Source organism: Poecilia mexicana, unplaced genomic scaffold, assembly GCF_051168715.1.
Source record: "Poecilia mexicana isolate PSO_F unplaced genomic scaffold, ASM5116871v1 scaffold_12, whole genome shotgun sequence".
Lineage (NCBI taxonomy): Eukaryota > Metazoa > Chordata > Actinopteri > Cyprinodontiformes > Poeciliidae > Poecilia > Poecilia mexicana.
The window spans coordinates 27,604,991-27,623,876 of NW_028263381.1; the positions used below are offsets into that span (position 1 = coordinate 27,604,991).

Consider the following 18,886-nt stretch of genomic DNA (forward strand, 5'->3'; position numbering starts at 1 on the left):
AGAACCTGTGGATTGGATCAACAAGGTACAACTTTCTTCAAACAGAAAATGACTCCAGATGTTTTCAACAATTTAATTTTTATTGGACCAGATTTGCCCAGAACAGAACCAGAACCCTTCACATTTTCTTCATCAGTTTCACAGAAAACAAAGAAATTTACAAAAATATATTTCCCAGAATTCCCTTGGTCACAAAAAAATCCACCCAGATTCACACTTACAGGTAGAACAGCAACACAGCGTCTCCATGGAAACACACACACTCTACACACGTTGCCGCAGTAACAAGACAGTAACAGTGTTTGATCACCTTTTATTGTGAAAGAGCCAGACTTCCTGCTTGCAGCTTCATCAGTCGATCTCCACGCGGAATGCGCTGATCTCCATGGGGCGGAGCTCCTGCGCCTGGTGGGCGGAGTCAGGCTGGTCGTGGTCCCGGAGCAGGGTGAGGCCGGAGCGACGCAGCGAGCGGAACCGCAGCGGAGCGAACAGATCGTCCAGGTCCAGCTGCAGGAGACACAGACACATCTGTAAACCCAAAAAACTGACGGAAAACCTGAGTCCAGCGGAAGTCCAACCTCATCCAGGCCATTCCAGGAGCAGGCTGGGGCCGGGGCGGGGATGGAGCTACAGTCAAACCCCTTCCTGTGGAGGAGGAGCGCCACTTCCTGTGACGGGGTCCCAGCTTCCTGTTTGTCAGAGACAGAACGTAGATCAGAGTGGATCTGATCCAGAACCAGCAGAACCCTGAAGATCTTCTATGAGCAGCAGAGGCGTCACTTTGCTGGGAGGAAACTTCCACCAGAGTAAGATCTCTTTCCTCCAGCCGGTCGGACCCACCGGTTCTGATCCGTTCTGACCCGTCAGAAAGGATCTTAACTAGATCAGACCGCTGGGACTTGTGAACCCTGGGCACTCTCAGTCCCAGACTCACCCGTTGGCCAGGTGTGATCAAGTTACTGTGAGGAGAGACAGGAAGTGACTACAGGAAGTGACCTCAGCTCTCACCTTTGGGTCCTCCAGCGTCCTCAGGTTCAATAAGTGAAGGTCGCACGGCAGCGAGGAGTGCAGCGCTTGGAAAGGGCGGAGCTTCCGCAGCTGGCCGTCTCCCGGGCCGACCATGGTGATGGGAGGATGGGAGAGGGAGAGAGAGGCCAGGTGGGCGAGCAGAGACAGGTGTTCCACTGAGGCTCCGCCCACTTCCTGTTGGATAGAGCAGAGCAGAACCATGAGGGCTGTGTTGGCCGTTCTGGTTTTCCTGGACAGAACCTGTTCCTTGTCGTTACCATGGTAACCTGGTGGAGCCCTGACCCCTCACCTCGGCCCCGCCCCGGTCCTCCAGCAGCAGATGGTAGAGGGTGGCAGTCGGCTTGTTGTCGGTGACCCCCTGACCCAGACCACGGTTATCGTCCTGCTGCAGCCGCCGGTCCAGCACCAGCTCCAGCTCACCTGCACAGGTAAACAAGGAGCTCAGTTCTCAGCCAGAACCGTCCCACCGGTTCCAGCGCAGCACTCACCGGGTCGCAGCGACGCCGCCGCCTGGCTCTGCGCTGACAGCAGCGACAGACGACTTGATGTGTCCTGCAGGAACGCCGCCGACGTCATCGGGTAGAAGTTGGCCTGCAGGGGGAGCTTCTCCAGCGAGCGGCGTTGCTGCATCTGCACGGCACAGCAACACGACAACCAACCAGCTACACAACAACCATTCAGCAACTCAGCAACCAACCAGCAACCAGCAACTACTCAGCTGTCAGTAAGGAAACTCCTGATTGGTTGCCTGACTAAACCTTCAAAATAAAAGGTGCTCAATAAAGGAAGAGCTAGAACCTGGAAGCCATTGAGGTCGGTATAGAAACGGTTGCCGCTGGCGACATCAGTGACGAGCCGCATGACCAGCTCCTTGTTGGTCTCTGACCTGATGTCCACCATGTTGGAGATCTCCAGGGATTTCCCAGCATGCCCTGCAACTCACAGGAACCTCTTATTGTGAAAATCCTGAAACAGAACAGGAAGTTCCTTTCTGGCCAGAAACACGAATACCGTCCAGGTGGTAGAGCCGCACAGTGTGTGTGAAGTGTGGGAAACAGGAAGTGATGTCAGAGAAGATGGGGCCCCTAGTGACCCGGATCAGGGGGGGTTCAGAGGACGAGTAGGCCTGTAGGGGGCGAGAGAGACACCATGGGAGAGAGAGTGAGGGAAAGATCGAGGGAGATCTGTTCTCCTGACTCACCTGAGGACCCTCCCCTCCTGGCAGGAACAGGTACGCTCCACTGCGGTCCCCTGAGGTTCTGGTTCCATACCACAGAAACCGGACCTGGACCTGTCGGACCCGACCGGACTGCAGCTGCAGCTTCTGCTCCAGAATGAAAAAACAAACATTGTCTTTTTTTTTTTTTTTTCCTCGTTTGATCGGGCTTTTACTTTGAAGGGCCAGACCTGCAGCAGACCAGTTTCCGGGGAGCTCCATATCTGAAGGTGCTTGTTGCTAAGCGACAGAGACAAGTCGGCTTCAGCTCCTTGGAGCCGGGACACCTGGAAGTGCTCAGAGTGGACGGTTGGTGGGTCGCCATGGCGATGAACGACATAGCGCGCCCGGGAGGCGGAGCCAGCCGGAGCTTTGATCACATGATACACGGTGAGTGACAGAGGAGGAAGTTCAGTGGTGAAGGAGAGCTGGAGGATAGGAGCAGAGAAGGTCAGAGAACTGCTGCTGCTGTGATCAATAATCAATCACTCACTCACCTGGAAGGCTTCTGAAGACATTTTACTAGGCTCCACCCAAACAGCCGAGACCTGCACTGCCATTGGTCGACCGCTTGCTGCATCGACGACGCGAGCGTCTGGAGAATCCACCACCAGCGTGATGACAGATGTACGGAGCTGCTCCGTCGGGTTCAAAACGATCAACGACCTGCAGCAATCACCAATAATCAATATCTATATATATCTGAACCCTCACACAGCTGCACACATCCTCACCTGGGCTCATCGCCAAGCGTCAACGTTGTCTTCTGAGGCAAAGCGTCCTGCGCCGAAATCACCTCATCCTGAAAAAACACATTGCAGGTGAGAAGAGGTGAGTTCAGGTGTGCAACCAGAGCAGCAGTCATGTAAAAATTAGACTTCAAAATTCAGGTGTTTGAGTTTTCATTATGAATCCAATCCTTATAGATTAATCAGGTGAGGTAACGGTTCAGTCACCATTTGTAAGAAGGGTTTTGATTGGTCTTCGTGGTACTGGCTCTTGTCCAACAGGATTAGCCAGTGGGCGGAGCTCAGCAGCACCTGGCGCAGGTTCAGGATGGCATGAAACAACCTGTAAAACAAACCTGCTGTCATCTTTTCTTTCATTCATCAGAATAAATACGGCAGACTAATGATAAAAGTACCATGCTAAAAACAACAAGCCAGCACTGTCACCACAGGATAACGCCATAAGAACAGGTCACAAACAGACCATCAACAGACTAAGCATGCTACATCATCGTTAGAGCAGGTTGGTAACACATTGACAAAGGTTGACAGCAGGGCAACAACAGAGTGACATGCTAACCTTAACCAAACAAGAGGTTAAGAAGATAACACTAAGAGTGTATCAACATGCTAATAGCTGGCCAACAAGGTCACAAACGGCTTAGATGTTAAAATCAGGCTACCAAGGTGATGATATGCTAACAACTTCCTAATATTAAATTAAAACAGGCATTATAGCAATAGAATAACCAGACGATAATAGTAGCAGCAGCCATAAAAAAAAAGCTAAGATGTAGCCACAGGCTAACAAACTGATAACATGCAAAACATGCTAATAACCTAACAAGGTAACAGGCTAAGAACTGGCTATGAAAGTAGTACAAGGCCACTAGCATGTTAATATCAGTGGAATAATCTGCATGGAAACAACATGAACCAAGTGAACAAACTCAATAAAATGCTAATAATAATGGGAGTTAATTCTGAAAGCTAACGCTAACTGAAGGGATGTGATGGGATGTTAATACTAAAAGCTATCTGCTGATGTTGAACAGGAAGTTACCTCTTAGCATTTTCCATGTTGACAGCATCTTGAACAGAGAGTTTGAAGAAAAAAATAAGACACAAACAGGCTAATGCCAAAACAAACTACAAACAGCTGACAAGGTTTTCATCACGAGAATAAAAAATATAGATATATGATAAGACAGGTATGTTACAAGCCTTATTCATAGGCTACATATTTCATTTTAATTTAGAACAAAATGCTAATAAATTTTAAATCAAATGTATTATTTTTGTGTATAGTGTTTTTAATTCTTCACTTAAGATTGCAACTTTAAAATATGACTGACAAGCAAGAGTGAGCCACAAAGAGTCAGACTTTTTACTCTGCACTGTAAGAGCACGCCAACGAAGTAACACTTTATTCTAAATCGATTTGGATTGAATTGCATAAGTAGATATGAAGGTAGAAATTATTTCTGTCATAAACTGGCTGCGCGTACAAATTACATCTGACAAGTTGTTTTGTTCTAATTGTTGGTTTAAGCAGTTGCATGAGTGAAATGCTGGCAGAAGTAGGCGTAGCTGCTAGCGTAGCTGCTCGAGTAGATGCTAGCGTAGCTGCTAGCGTACCTGCTAGGGTAGATGCTAGCGTAGCTCAAGAACATCTCATTAAATGGAGGATTGGATTTGTTGAGATTGACCTCAGTAGCTGGTTTAATTTACCCTGCTGATAAAGTTTTGTAAACAAAGAGCCTCCATGTTGAAACAGGAAGTGGTCACCTGGTTCCGTAGTCGATCACCACCGGGTCCCGTGCTGTTCCCGTGACAGCATCGTGGTGTTGGAACAGGCCCAAGCTCCGTCTCCCTTCTGTCAGCCGTTGGTAATGTTCGTGTGCTGGAAACCCTTCGACCAGACGACCGTCGCCATGGAAACGACGCATTTCAGCCAACGTGAGAGTGTAAAAGATTTCAGTGGCTCTGAGAAGGGAAGCAGGTGAGAACCGATGAGATTGACTGGCAGAGGGCGCTGTGGCCCCTCAATCCATCAGGACACGCCCACCTGAGTGTGGACTCCAGGGTCCGGTCCAGCCGCTTGTAGAACGGCCGCGAGGTGAAGTATCCGCTCCAGTAGTGGTCGTCCCGGTCAGCGTAGGTGAAGAAGTCTCCGCGCAGCGTGGGCAACTTTGTTCTCGCCTCCGCCAGCCGCCGGTGCAGTGCAGCAAAGTAGTCCGACAGCGTCCCAAACCGGGCCTGGTACCAGACTCAACCATAAGCTCCACCCCCAGCCAGACTCAAGCCTTAGCTCCGCCTCCAGCCAGACTCAGCCCTAAGCTCCGCCTCCAGCCAGACTCAAGCCTTAGCTCCGCCTCCAGACAGACTCAGCCCTAAGCTCCACCCCCAGCCAGACTCAAGCCTTAGCTCCGCCTCCAGCCAGACTCAGCCCTAAGCTCCGCCTCCAGCCAGACTCAGCCCTAAGCTCCGCCTCCAGCCAGACTCAGCCCTAAGCTCCGCCTCCAGCCAGACTCAGCCCTAAGCTCCGCCTCCAGCCAGACTCAGCCCTAAGCTCCGCCTCCAGCCAGACTCAAGCCTTAGCTCCACCCCCAGCCAGACTCAAGCCTTAGCTCCGCCTCCAGCCAGACTCAGCCCTAAGCTCCGCCTCCAGCCAGACTCAGCCCTAAGCTCCGCCTCCAGCCAGACTCAAGCCTTAGCTCCGCCTCCAGACAGACTCAGCCCTAAGCTCCACCCCCAGCCAGACTCAAGCCTTAGCTCCGCCTCCAGCCAGACTCAGCCCTAAGCTCCGCCACCTGCCAGGTGAGCCCTCACCTTGATATGTAGCTCAGGATGCTGGTCGAAGTAGTCGAACAGCTTCTGATAGTTGCTGAACTGTGCGTCCCACTCCCCGGACTCCACGAAGCGGAAGTCGTCTCCCAGAGGAACCAGCAGCACCGAGGAGCGGAAGAGGCGGGACTTCTGCCGGTACTGGTCCAATAGGAGCAGAGCTCTGGGAGGAAGAGGAAGTCTGGTGTTCAGCCTCCTTCCTCGAGGCGGGGCATCACCCTTCTGAGCATGCTCAGTAAGAGCCACGGCTGCACGGTCAACAACTCAAAGCAGGTGACTAGAGAGGATGTTGGCCTTTCAAAATAAAAGCCTGGTTCCATTAACATTCCTCTTGACCTTGCCAGATATTAAACATGAGGTATTTAAGGTAATGAGGTGTGTGGCTGTGGCCCCGCCCCCTGTTCACCTCTCCTTGATGTTCTGCTCTGTGATTGGCTGTGGCGGGATCCTCCAGGGACAGAAGACCCGCCCCCCTGGCAGGCGGTGGAAGTCGAACTGGCAGCAGACAGCCGGGTTCGGGCCGCAGGTGTGTGGGACGTCGTAGCTGTAGAACGGCATCATGTGACATGTGATGTCACTGCGGGAGGAGGAGTCTGGAATACAAGAAGTGGGCGGAGTCAGAACCTGAACATCATCGCGCTCAGAGTCTCTTGCCCTCTCTCTCACCCCAGCTCTGTCGCCATAGAAACTCCAGCGTCCGTTGCTGGGCGAAGTGCTTCTTGACAGAGTAGTGGACCCTCTGGATCAGCATGTTGCTAAGCCCCGCCCCCTTCAGCAGGTACGTCATGGAAGGGGAGTGGCCAAAGGGATCGACGGCCCAGCCGCTGCTCGGCTTCACGCCTACAGACAGACAGCGTCAGCGACTGGGGGCGGAACCTCAGCCGGGCAGACAGGTGAGCCTTACCAAGGTGAGTCTGCAGCCACTGGTGGCCCTCCATCAGCTGATCCAGCATTGCAAAGTAATGAGAGTTCGCTTCATCCGCCATGACCCAGCCGCCTGTCACCAGCTCCAGCTGCCCCGCCCCCACCAGGCTGGCCAATCACAGAGCAGACAGGAAACATGTGACCACAGGTCGGCCAATCACAGAACAGACAGGAAACACGTGACCACAGGTCGGCCAATCACAGATCAGACAGGAAACACGTGACCACTTGGTCAGCTGACTGAGGATGAAGAGGAGCATTGATGAAGGTTACCGTCTGACCAGCGCCCTCTTCTGGTCGTCGATGTCGTTCCACCACTGGGAGAAGTAGCTGATCTCAGCCCAGATCATCTTCCTCCTGGGACCAACACACCAGCAGAGAGCGTCTGTAGCATGGCAGCTGTTAGCGCTCACCCAGCAGAGGCTACTTCCATTCAGATGCTACTGATCTGATCAGTGATAGGGTGATCAGACCGTGACCGTGAGCTTAGCAACCAGGGCCGGTCAGTTCTGGACCAGTCTGCACCACTGGCCTACCTGCTGTCCTCTCCCAGTTTGACCAGCATGTTGTCCAGTATGTGTCTGGTCTGGTCCTGGTAGTAGCCGTCGAAAGTCTTCAGCCAGCCTGAAACACACAGCAGTCGGTCACTTCACACACCTCGGGCTCCACCTAGAGGCCCGGCTCCGCCCACTCACCTGGGTCGTTGTGGGAGTGGGGAACCAGGAAGAGCTCCAGCGGCTGCTCCGCCCATTCGTCTCCACGGTAACTGATCTGGAAGCCCTGCTTCCAGGCGCCGCCGTCGGGGTTGTCGAAGGGCAGTAGGTCGTAGACGTCCAGCAGCTGAGGAGCAAACAGACAGTTCTGATCGGTTCTGATTGGATCAGCAACTGGCCAATCAGATCACACATCCAGGTCATAAACAGCTCTGAGCATGCTCAGGTCACCTGCACTCCATCGGCACCATCCTTCATCTCTTCGGCCTTCCAGCAGCCCAGAGGTGCAGCTGCTCGGTTGTGGGCGGAGTTTGAGCTGACGTTGGCCCCGCCCCTTTGCTCAGGTGACTCTCTAACCAGCAGAGAGTCCCGCAGCCGAGCGACCAGCCGGTTGTTGTCCACCAGGAGGCGCTCCAATCTGTCGATTTTCAGCTGGAGGCGGGACAAATCCTGCACACAGACACCTGATTGGCTGACTGAGTCGTGACCAGCCCAGACCGTCACAGAAACAATAACCTACTTCCTCCACCTGGCCGACAGGTGAGCCCCCACCACGGTCGGGCTCCGCCCCCTGCATCAGCTCCAGCATGCGGTACAGTGACATCACAGCCAGGCAGAAGACTCCGCCCACTAGGACCGGCAGCACCCGGCCCCTCTTCATTGCTATGGCAACCAAGAGACAGCCAGGTTAGACTGGGCAGGTGCATGATGGGAAACGTAGGCAGGAGAAGAACTCGACAGCTCAGGACCGGTTCTGGTTCTGATTAGAATTTCCAGAGGCTGGAATATGTAAAACACTAGAACTGCACGTTCAGGAACCAGAACCATGTGGAACCAGAACCGTTTAGGACCAGAACCAGTTAGAGCCAAAACCAGTTAGAACCAGAACCAGTTAGGACCAGAACCATGTGGAACCAGAACCAGTTAGAACCAGAACCATGTGGAACCAGAACCAGTTAGAACCAGAACCAGTTAGAGCCAAAACCAGTTAGAACCAGAACCAGTTAGAACCAGAACCATGTGGAACCAGAACCGTTTAGGACCAGAACCAGTTAGAGCCAAAACCAGTTAGAACCAGAACCAGTTAGGACCAGAACCATGTGGAACCAGAACCAGTTAGAACCTGAACCAGTTAGGACCAGAACCAGGTGGAACCAGAACCAGTTAGAACCAGAACCAGTTAGGACCAGAACCCTGTGGAACCAGAACCAGTTAGGAACAGAACCAGTTAGGACCAGAACCCTGTGGAACCAGAACCAGTTAGGACCAGAACCAGTTAGAACCTGAACCAGTTAGGACCAGAACCAGTTAGGACCAGAACCCTGTGGAACCAGAACCAGTTAGAACCAGAACCAGTTAGGACCAGAACCAGTTAGGACCAGAACCATGTGGAACCAGAACCAGTTAGAACCAGGCTTGTGTTCCAAAGAATCTGATCTGGTTTTCTGTCTGTGACGTCATCGTTTGGGTTCCACACGATTACAGCCGGGCGCTATGACGTCACACCCGGTTGTGACGTCACCACGCGGCTCAATGGGTCGTGAGCAGCTCTGCTTCTAGTTTTCTAGATCTGCAGCTTCTGCTCTGACGGATCTGGACTGCGGCTGTAAACATCAGGATTTCTGGAGCTGAAAGCCGGTTCTGGGTCTAAGGTGTGGTACCGTAGGTACCAGGTGTTTCCGCTCATAATAAAATTAGTAATAAAGCTGCCGCGCATTCAACCCGCCAGTTCCTCCTTAATTATGGGATGGAATTTGGTTTACAAACTTTGGCAAAAACTTTACCTGCAGCTCCAAACTCCTCTTCCTCACTTCCGGTTTGATCCAGTCGGCAGCAGCCCTCGCGCTCCTTCACCTGTGTGATGACGTCAGGATAGCGTTAGCTGATCATGAAGACAGGAAACGGGGAAATTAAAGTTTTTCCACATTTAAACAAACGTTTTACCCACCGGACGTCACGAGTCCAGCCTGCTATTGCGGCTGCGCCCTGCGCTTTGTTTTGTTTCCGGTTTGACTGCGCTGACTCAGCACAGCGCTGACGTCACTACCTGGGCAGAAACTTTTTCTTTGTGTCGATAAATGATATAATCTACGGTGGCCGACAGGTGCAAACGCGCAGCAACAGAGAAAAGATGCAAACAAAAAGCAAATAAAATGCAGCAAACAAAAAAAGGGACGATCCTCCTGCTTTGCTCAACCAAAGCAGCAGAAGATGCCTCAGCACTGAGGGATATTGTTGATTGGATTGACGGACTATTGACGTGAGGGCTCCACAGACATTTCGCAAGTAAGATGGACATATTATTGTGTATATTTTGTGATTAGAATATTACTTTACTGTATTTATGTCCAGCGGTGAGATACCAGCTAATGCTAACTGGTATCGCGCTATAGTCCTTGGTTTTCAGCTCCCGCTCTGAAAGCTAACCGAGATTATCTTAAAAAGTTTCAGTTATTTTCTAACAAGAGCCCACAGCCGTTGCTGCTTTTCTGAACACCCGTTTTAAAGGATGCAGACCCTAAATTTGGACACAGCTGTTTTTTGTTCGACTCCCTCTGCTGGTCTGGAGCACTTCCGTTTGCAGCACTTTTTTATTTGCAAATTTTATTTTGTTTGCTGCATTTTATGGAGCCATCCAGGGACATGGGGATCTTCTTTTAAGTTCGTGCGACATAATTGTCGCATGGACTGATCATGAATGGTTTAAAGCAGCCCTTTAAACCATTCAGACGAACACAGCAGAGGCACAATCAGAGCTGTCAGATGACTTATTACCCCGCGATAATAACTCAGAAATAGTCCAGAAAAAACCTTATAAGCTTGTATTAAAGCAGAAAGTACGGCGGCCACCGTAAGAAAGGCTTACAGTATCAATTAGGCCGCATGAACTGATCAGTAGATTATTGCGAGGGAACGCAAAATAAAAAAAATCCCCATGTCCCCTGGAGGCCTCCGTAAATTTGTCTCTTTTTTTGCATCTTTCTCTGTTGCTGCGCGTTTGCACCTGTCGGCCACCGTAATAATCCAGCATGTTTTAGAGGTAAAAAAAAAGCAGCAGAATCACGATATTAAAACTGAAAACTCAACAACGAGGCGAATAAAAAGTAAATGGATAAAATATTATATTTATATTCAGATCCGTGGCGGTTATTTGATTCTGATTACAGAAAACTGTGTTCACTTTTCTATCAATTACCAACAGATGATCAATAACCTCAGGACTTCCTGTTACCAGGGGCAACCGGCGGGTGGCGTCTGACTTGATCTGAGACAGGTGGTCATAGGTCAAAGGTCACACCTTTTCAGAGCAGATAGAAATGTTAGAAATCCAGCTGCTGGCATAATTCTGTTAGATTTTAATCAGAACAATTAATTATTGCCTTTATGATCAGTTTCCTGTCGTCAGTCCAGGAGACTCTAGAAACATTTACATATTTTCAGATATTTACGGCTCTGATTAACTTATTTCTATCTGGTCTGATAAAACTCCATCGATAAACTAAATACCAGGAGCCAATAAACATGAACAAACTCCTGCTGCTCATGGAAGCTGAACGTCTTGAGCTGTACCACTTTTATTATTTTAAATTTGAAACCAGATGTTTTTCTAGATAGAAACAGGAGTCCTGTTAACTGTAATGTATTCATACTGAGGCTTCCCCCAGATGGAAACCAGCTCTGATCACTATGAGGCCATGTGCATTGACCCAGAAGAAATGAACAATAAACTGATCATAAAATTTAACCCTAAACCATAAACCAGACAAAAATGGAATCAGTTTCTGTTTCACTTCCCACCAGGCAGGAAGCTGCTGATTACAGAAGATCAATAGATGAAACCGATGATCAGGGGTGGCCAAGTCCAGTCCTCGAGAGCCACCATCCTGCAAGTTTTAGAAGTATCCTTACTCCAACAGACCGGGATCAGCTCTACAAAGGCCTGATAACGAGCCATTCATTTGATTCCGGTGTGTTGAAGCAGGGATGCATCTGAAAGTTGCAGGATGGTGGCTCTCGAGGACTGGACTTGGCCACCCCTGCCGATGATGATGATGATGGTCTTTGTTTCATGATATCATTTATATCAGCGCGGCGCTCTGACCTCTGCAGATGAGTTTCATCAGCCCAGATCAATCGATCACAGAGCAACGACCAGCCACAGCAGAAACAGGAAACACTTTATTCAGGGACAAACTGTGTGTGTGTGTGTGTGTGTCACAGCAGTGCGCTCTTTGTGTACGACAGCAGACACAGTGATTGGTTGAACGATGCTTGAAGCTCCGCCCACCCAGACTCCAGTCTGGAGGAAAGGCGGAGCAACGTCTCCATAGCAACAGCGTCCTGTGACAACGTGCGCAGATGGAGCTGAAAACAAAAACAAAGCTGCCGGTAAACAGGAAGCTGGGGCTCCTTCACAATAAAAGTCCGAAGCTGTGCTCCAACTGGCTCACCTTCAAGAACAGAGCCAGGTAAGCGTGAGCCAGGTCGAAGTCCCGCCCACTGGCCAGCATGCTGTCCACCATCTGGAGGAAGGCAAGCAGGAGGCTGTTGGCTCCGCCCCCTTCTGACGTCAGACAGGTGAGCTCCACGGAAACGCCCGCCGGCCCACAATCCTTCAGGAGCCTCAGCGGCCCATCGACTAGGAGCATGGATACAGGAAGTTCACCACAGATTATCAAAATAAAAGCACTGAGTCTAACTGAAAAAAAAAATTTTTTTTGTTTTAGTTACTAAAATCTCAAATTTAATTCAAATAACCCTCAAATTGAAGTTAGTTAGAATGATGCTTTTAATTTGAAGGGTAAAGATAGACTCACATGATCCGGCGTCCAGAGCCAACTCAAGAGCCACTGCGAACTCTGACCTCTGCGTCAGCGAACCCCATGGCAGCACCTTAGACTGACAGGAAGCACATTTAGACACCCTGGCTCACGTAACAGAAACAGGCTGGGGAGGGGCTGGCCTCTGATTGGCTTACCTGTGAGTCCTCCTTGGTTGTCGAGGGCAACGCGAACTGAGGCGTCAGACCAGGACGTGTTGGCAGGAAGAAGGGGGTGGAGGGCGGAGCAGCAGGGGGCGCAAGCGGTCTGTTCCTCCTCTGTAAGCAGCAACGACAGGTGAGGGAGGGGTGAGCTGATCTCACCTGCAGCCGTCACCACCCAGCTCACCTTGATGGCGTCCAGGTGCAGCAGACTTTTCCACCGAGACTCGGGCATCAGCGACAGCGTCACAAGCGCCGCCCCCAGTTGCTCAGCTGACTGGAACGCATCATCAGGCTCCTCTGAGGTCACTTCCTGTTCAGTCAGGGCGGCGGCGGCGCTGGGCAGCGTCTCCTCCTCTGGTTGGTAGTCAGCTGGGAGGGGGCGGAGCCCCACCGGCCCACACAGGCTCCTATTGGTCCTGGAGAAGAAGAGCTGGACTGTGATTGGCTGAAACCAGACCCAACCAGACGCTGCTCTGTGATTGGTCCACACCAGAGGTAAACGCCCAGACTGTCCACATGTGCTGTCGCCAGGAAGTCTCCAGTCGGCGACATGGAAACGCCAACCGGCGCCATGGCAACCAGGAAGCAGTCTACCAGACTGAGGAGAGAGGAACACCATCAATTAACGAGAGGGCGGGGCTTCCTGCTTCTAGTCGATGATGTCACAGCTCACCTGCCAGAGGGGAGGTCCCAGGTCCTGATGGTGCAGTCCATCGCCGTGGTAACTAGCCAGCGGCCATCTGGGCTGAAGGTCTTAGGAGGAAGCCAAGATGGAGGACAAAAGAAGACAGCGAGTCAGAACCAACCAGAACCAACCAGAACCAATCAGTTATCAGCAGCTACCCACCATGTCAGTGATGTTGCCATGGTGACCTGCGAACTTCCTGACGATCCGTTTGGTTTCCATGTCCACCACCACCAGAGTGAAGTCGTCCATCGCCATGGCGACCATCCCACTGGGGTAAGGGGGACGGGTCAGTGAGCGGGAGCAGAGGGGCGCACTGAGCATGCTCAGTTCCTGTCTAACCTGTCTCTGTGAAGCCTCAGGATCGCCGGCGCGGCGCTCAGCTTCAGAACCACTTCCTGTTTTCTCGTCTTAAAGCGCCAGAACTTCAGCAGCCAATCAGAGCCGCAGCTGACAGTCAGCTGGTTCAGTGTATCCGTGGCGAGGCCTCGCACCACGCCGCTGTGCGCTGCAGGACAGGGGGCGGGGTTAAAGGGACAGGCATTTGGCCGACCAATCAGACTGACCAGGCTCACCTTTCTCCTCGTCACCATAGCAACCACGGTGCAGACCAGACTGCAGGTTGTAGACGTCCACACGTCCACAGGACGAGCCAATCACAGCGAAGTTCCCACAGGAAGTGATGTCAACAGCCTGGAAAGACAGGAAGTCATTGGGTAAACCAACAGGGGTGGAGCTTAAACACACAGTGGCAGGTATTGATGTCACGCCGTTACCGTGGCAACAGCATTCTTCCTGACAGCAGGAGGCTTCAGGTGGTGAGCTCCCATGGTGCACCTGTGGTAGTTCCAGGTGGAGGCGGCGAGGCGGCCGTGGTGGAGCGCCACGACGCCGTCCCAGTCCGACTGGCGAGTGACGGCTGGAGAGGGGGGGCGAGCGAGAGAGAGGGAGGATAAATGTAATTATTGTAACTAACCCCCTTCTAATATTTAGAAAAAAACAGGGCGGAGCCAAGAGTCACGGCCGAGTTGATGATGGGACAGGGGGCGGGGTTATCAGGAGGAAAGAAGCCATGTTTCAATTCATCCACATCGTCGACATTTTTTTTTCAGAGATCGAAACTAGTGAAAAATTGGGAAACTATCATTAGCCACCATTAGCCTTCATTAGCCACCACTGGCCGTCATTAGCCACCATTAGCCTTCATTAGCCACCACTGGCCGTCATTAGCCACCATTGGCCGTCATTAGCCACCACTGGCCGTCATTAGCCACCACTGGCCGTCATTAGCCACCACTGGCCGTCATTAGCCACCACTGGCCGTCATTAGCCACCATTGGCCTTCATTAGCCACCACTGGCCGTCATTAGCCACCATTGGCCGTCATTAGCCACCATTGGCCGTCATTAGCCACCACTGGCCGTCATTAGCCACCATTGGCCGTCATTAGCCACCATTGGCCGTCATTAGCCACCATTGGCCGTCATTAGCCACCATTGGCCGTCATTAGCCACCATTAGCCGTTATTAGCCCCCATTAGCTCCCAGGTAAAACCCACCTGAGGCCAGTGCTGTGACAGCAGGAAGTCGCAGCTCTTCGTAGGCCAACCCTTTTTTCTTCTTCTTCTCTTTCTTCTTGCTGATGGATCCTGAAACAGAAAAGCATTTGCTGTAGAACCAGCGAACTATAACCATGGCAACCAGGAGACCCAGGAGAGGCTCATGGTGTTGGACTGACCGTGACCCATGTTCTTGTTGAAACGCTCATGGACGGTGGAGAAGGACTGCAGGGAGCCGTCCTGACCTGCGGGGGGCAGCAGAGGCTCTGGTGAGACTGGGAACCTGACTGGGAACCAGCTGGTTCTCTTACCTGCGCTCAGGATGTTCTTCCCATCGTTGCCATGGTGATGGATGGTGGTGGGCGGAGCGCTGTGACCCTGCCGGCACCTGAGCAGTCTGGCCCCGCTGCCCTCCTGGTCAAATATCCAGACCTGATGAAGACAAAGGTTAAAGGTCACAGTATGCAAAACTGAGCAACTGGCCACTTCAGGTCGCTTACCTTGATAGCGTTGTCAGCTCCGTTGGTTACCAGCAGCGGCTCTCCATGAAGGAACGTCGCCGCGGCAACAGCAGTTCGGTGGGCGTGTCTCTGCTGGGCGACCAGCTGCTGACGCTCCAAGTCCCACAATGCAATGTGTCCCTGCGGACTGCCAGACGCCATGATGGGAGGCCCGTCTGGGGGAGAGCAGAACACCTGGAATGCTTGGACCCGATAATGCTAACAGATCTGCCAGCAGGTGCTAATGGACGTGCTAACTAGAGGTGTGCCGATCAGTCGGCCACCGATCATAATCGGCCGATTTCCATGAAAAAGTGTATGATCGGTGATCGCCGATCACACAAACCGACACAAACACACCCGGATTATTAGCAGAAAGCTAAACAAATAACCCGCAAAGTTATTTAAGATGTCAGACGCTGGTTCTGCTCTCCTGTTGAACCGCTGCTACGCTACAGGTAGTAATATCTGACAGACGGAGCTTCGCTTCTGCTCCACCTGGTAGTGACTCTCACACCGAACCTGTTTAAAGCTGCAGCATCTTAACCTGACTTTGCTGTCCTAACATGAGACAGATAATCTCTAAAAAAAATAATCGATCTCCTCCCTGTTCTGCATAATTACTCCCTTAGTCAGAAACAGTCAATCAGAGCTAGCAGTAACCAGCTAGCCGCCATGCTAACAGGAAGTTTTCATTCAGTAACTCTGGATTGTTTATTGTAATGGAACCTGTTTTTGCCTTTGAATGTTAAGTTTTATACTTGAATTTGTTGGTAATGTTGAGAGGTTTTATTTAAACTCTTATTATTATTTAGCCTCTTCAGAGCCTCCATGTGTTTTCAGTCTGTTAAAGATGGTATTACTATAGCAGTACAATTTTCACAATGCCCGTTTTGTTTTGTTCTTGGAAAAAGTTATTAAAACCCAGTTTTTGTCTAAATGAAGGTGAATTCATGGTTCCTTTTTCCACATAATGTAACCGGTAGTGGCTATGATTAAAAAAAGAATAATTATGTGATCGGAATCGGAATCGGCAGGAAAAAACCTGATCAGCACATCTTTAGTGCTAACAGATCCACTAATGCTAAAAGACCCGCTAATGGATGCTAACAGACGCTAAATTGGAGGCTAACAGACCACCTAACGGACTTGTTAACCGGCCAGCTAACGGATGCTAGCGTTAGCTGTTCCGTGTCTGTTAGCTAACAGACCCGCTAACGGATGCTAACGGACCAGCTACTGGACCCGCTCAGGTGAGCCTACCTGTCCTGAAAGCCAGCGTGCTGATTGGTCCCCAGTCCTGCGTGAAGCTCATCAGCGTCTCATCCAGGCGGATGTTGTGGATGATGATGCGTCCGGTTGCCGTGCCGACGCCCACCACGTCCACTGCTGGACTCTGGGGAGGAAGCAGATGGACACGACAACGGCTGCAAGCGTTACCTCTCTAGAAAACTTCATTAGTCACCACTCAACATTAGAAACGCGAACAGCGCTGGGCTTCATGTTAGCCATTGTGAAGCAGTAACAGATTACATTCAGTAGAACCAAAACCAAGCCCCACCCCCACAGACCACCGACCAATCAGGATCAAGCAGCCAACCTCTGACCTGCTGCAGGACGGTGACTGCCGCCGACCAGCCGGGAAACGTGAACAGCAGCTTACTGAGGAGGAAAAGGAGGCCGGTGAGCATCGCCATGACAACACAGTATGTGGCAGCAGAGTAGTGGCGGCGGCGCCCCCACCTGGTCCTGATGTTCCACAGCTGCAGCGCCCCCTGGCGGCTGCCCAGCAGCACCTTGTTCAGGTACGTGCTCGGGTGCATCATGGCCGACACGTCAAAGGTCCCTGGGTCAAAGTTCAGCTGCAGGTAGATGTCTGCGGGCCACAAAGCAAACCATGATGGAAACTAGCTCAGGTGAGGACTGAAGCCCCGCCCCCTCTGCTCACCTCCTCCCTGTACGTCCCACACGATGACATCACCACCGCTGTCGGCGGAGACTAGATGGTCGCCCAGCGGCAGCAGCAGCCGCACTTCCTGTTTGTGTCCATGGTAACGCATCACCACCTGGGTGGAGATTCAAAAAGAACTTTATGGAGAGCCAGAAAGCGAACCAGCAGCTGGCGGCGAACAGGAAGTTCTCCTGCCTCTTTATTCCTGGCGAAGGCACAGACAGTCGTTCCGCTGGCGGCGAACACCAGCATCCGGTCCGCCGCCAGACACGTGATGTCATCGGGCAGGCTGTTACCTACGCGACCACAGTGTTACACCACAGCCAATCAGAGGGAATCGATCTGTCGCATCATCAGCGTAAAGTTCCAATACTCACTGACACAAACGATCCCCAGGCGGCTCACCTGCAGGAAACCAGGACAGGTGAGCTGTGACATCATCTCTAGCCATCTGACCAGCATACAACCAACCACCAACATCCAACCAGCATCCCACCATAACTCAACCAATCAGGTAGATAGGTGGGCTGTGACATCATCGCTAGCCATCTGACAAACATCCAACCAGCTATTCATCCATCCAGCCATCATCCAACCATTCAACCCCCATCCATCCTCCCACTGTGACGTCAACCCTCTCCTCTGGTTGGTTGCTAATAGTTACGGATCACCGTCAGATTAAACTCCAATAATCAGCATCGATCACTTTTATCTTACGTTAAACGTGTGGAAGCTTTTTCCCACTGACGTCACCACGTAGAATTCCCGGTGCTTCTGGTGGTACCGGAGCGCGTGCGGCACGTGGTTGGAGTAGAGACCCAGAACCCGGAACCCGGTGAACAGGGCGCTTCCGGTGCGCGGCATGTTCACAGTCCCGTTAATAAACAATAAACAAACAAACAGAACCGGGAAGAACCGAGAGCGGAGCGCGAGCCCAGCTCACACATGGAGGAGCGCCGAGAAACACTGTCCGACTGGAAACAGAGCAGGACAGAACATTGGTTCCGCCCCGAGGGGAAAACATTTTGGTGAGACACGTTTCCGTCCCTTTGATGATAAAAATGGCGTCTGTCACAGTGATAAATAAAATCAGTTAATTACATGACTATAAACAATGAGAGGCGGTACTGCTATGAATAAATAACTAGCTAAACAGCTGTTAGCCTCAAAGCTGGTGTAGAGACAGGAGGTCTCACTCTCTGATTGGGACCCATTGAAAACGTTTTCTTTGATCCAGTTTTCCTCCAGTAAGAGCAGCGATACTTTTATGCTCCACAGGTTTCATTTCTACAGTTTTATTTTGAGCTTTAATTTTTTTTAAAGCAGCCGTATTTCAGAGTAATATTACTCAAGTAAAAGTAAAACATATGTTGGTAAAACTACCAAAATAAAATTAAAAGTGGCCCCCTGAGCCTGAGCCACTGTGGGGCCTCTGCAGTGACCAGCCACCGTCTCCTGTTGCTCTGCCAAGACAGACCAGGTCAACTCTCTATTTGCACAGTTTACAACAGTCACACCAACTTGGTGACTTTTTCCACTATATTTTGCACAAACAAAGCAAATCAGCAGGTCTTTTAAAGATCAGTGATTGGCCAGAAAACTGCAATCAGTGCACCGCTGCTTCCTTTTTGGTCTGTCTGCAGAACGATTTACTGTAATCAATGTAAAACAAATAAAATACATTTAGGAGTTATTAAACTACTTGAACATCTTGAATATGTCTACATATTCAACAGAACATTCCTAGGAAG

The 18,886-nt window shown here is 51.2% G+C and overlaps 2 protein-coding genes across 2 annotated transcripts; both read right to left on the reverse strand.

Moving 5' to 3' along the window:
- Nucleotides 1–59: 59 nt before the first annotated feature.
- Nucleotides 60–9,728, reverse strand: man2a1 (mannosidase, alpha, class 2A, member 1). Its single transcript, XM_088011273.1, has 25 exons — nucleotides 9,406–9,728; nucleotides 9,242–9,311; nucleotides 7,978–8,120; nucleotides 7,689–7,907; nucleotides 7,440–7,584; nucleotides 7,281–7,368; nucleotides 7,018–7,101; nucleotides 6,725–6,852; nucleotides 6,487–6,660; nucleotides 6,227–6,413; nucleotides 5,806–5,983; nucleotides 5,042–5,232; nucleotides 4,762–4,959; nucleotides 3,202–3,316; nucleotides 2,980–3,047; nucleotides 2,743–2,911; nucleotides 2,437–2,673; nucleotides 2,231–2,353; nucleotides 2,041–2,155; nucleotides 1,828–1,961; nucleotides 1,518–1,659; nucleotides 1,319–1,449; nucleotides 1,009–1,203; nucleotides 579–689; nucleotides 60–507 (listed from the first exon to the last, which is right to left on the reverse strand). The coding sequence occupies exons 3-25, from the start codon at nucleotides 8,116–8,118 to the stop codon at nucleotides 352–354; spliced, it is 3,429 nt and encodes a 1,142-aa protein (XP_087867399.1). The 5' UTR covers nucleotides 8,119–8,120; nucleotides 9,242–9,311; nucleotides 9,406–9,728; the 3' UTR covers nucleotides 60–351.
- A 1,886-nt stretch (nucleotides 9,729–11,614) lies between these two features.
- On the reverse strand, nucleotides 11,615–18,120 carry wdr36 (WD repeat domain 36). Its single transcript, XM_014972676.2, has 22 exons — nucleotides 17,853–18,120; nucleotides 17,513–17,540; nucleotides 17,331–17,431; nucleotides 17,133–17,250; nucleotides 16,928–17,060; nucleotides 16,792–16,846; nucleotides 16,448–16,580; nucleotides 15,185–15,360; nucleotides 14,996–15,116; nucleotides 14,864–14,929; nucleotides 14,685–14,774; nucleotides 13,903–14,045; nucleotides 13,702–13,819; nucleotides 13,469–13,634; nucleotides 13,289–13,397; nucleotides 13,115–13,194; nucleotides 12,932–13,039; nucleotides 12,626–12,857; nucleotides 12,436–12,555; nucleotides 12,275–12,356; nucleotides 11,909–12,096; nucleotides 11,615–11,822 (listed from the first exon to the last, which is right to left on the reverse strand). Exons 1-22 carry the CDS (start codon nucleotides 17,997–17,999, stop codon nucleotides 11,673–11,675), a joined length of 2,664 nt encoding a protein of 887 aa, XP_014828162.2. The 5' UTR covers nucleotides 18,000–18,120; the 3' UTR covers nucleotides 11,615–11,672.
- Nucleotides 18,121–18,886: the final 766 nt, after the last annotated feature.

Excerpts from the sequence above, each read along its gene's own strand:
- man2a1 (XM_088011273.1), bottom strand. The coding sequence starts at position 8,118 with ATGAAGAGGGGCCGGGTGCTGCCGGTCCTAGTGGGCGGAGTCTTCTGC. Across the intron at positions 7,369-7,439 it reads CCACTCCCACAACGACCCAG|GCTGGCTGAAGACTTTCGAC; the intron begins GTGAGTGGGCGG and ends TGTGTGTTTCAG. Across the intron at positions 3,317-4,761 it reads GTGATCGACTACGGAACCAG|GTTGTTTCATGCCATCCTGA; the intron begins GTGACCACTTCC and ends TTTGTTTTACAG.
- wdr36 (XM_014972676.2), bottom strand. The coding sequence starts at position 17,999 with ATGCCGCGCACCGGAAGCGCCCTGTTCACCGGGTTCCGGGTTCTGGGT. Across the intron at positions 17,251-17,330 it reads CCTTCGCCAGGAATAAAGAG|GTGGTGATGCGTTACCATGG; the intron begins GCAGGAGAACTT and ends ATCTCCACCCAG. Across the intron at positions 13,820-13,902 it reads GGAAGAATGCTGTTGCCACG|GCTGTTGACATCACTTCCTG; the intron begins GTAACGGCGTGA and ends CTGTCTTTCCAG.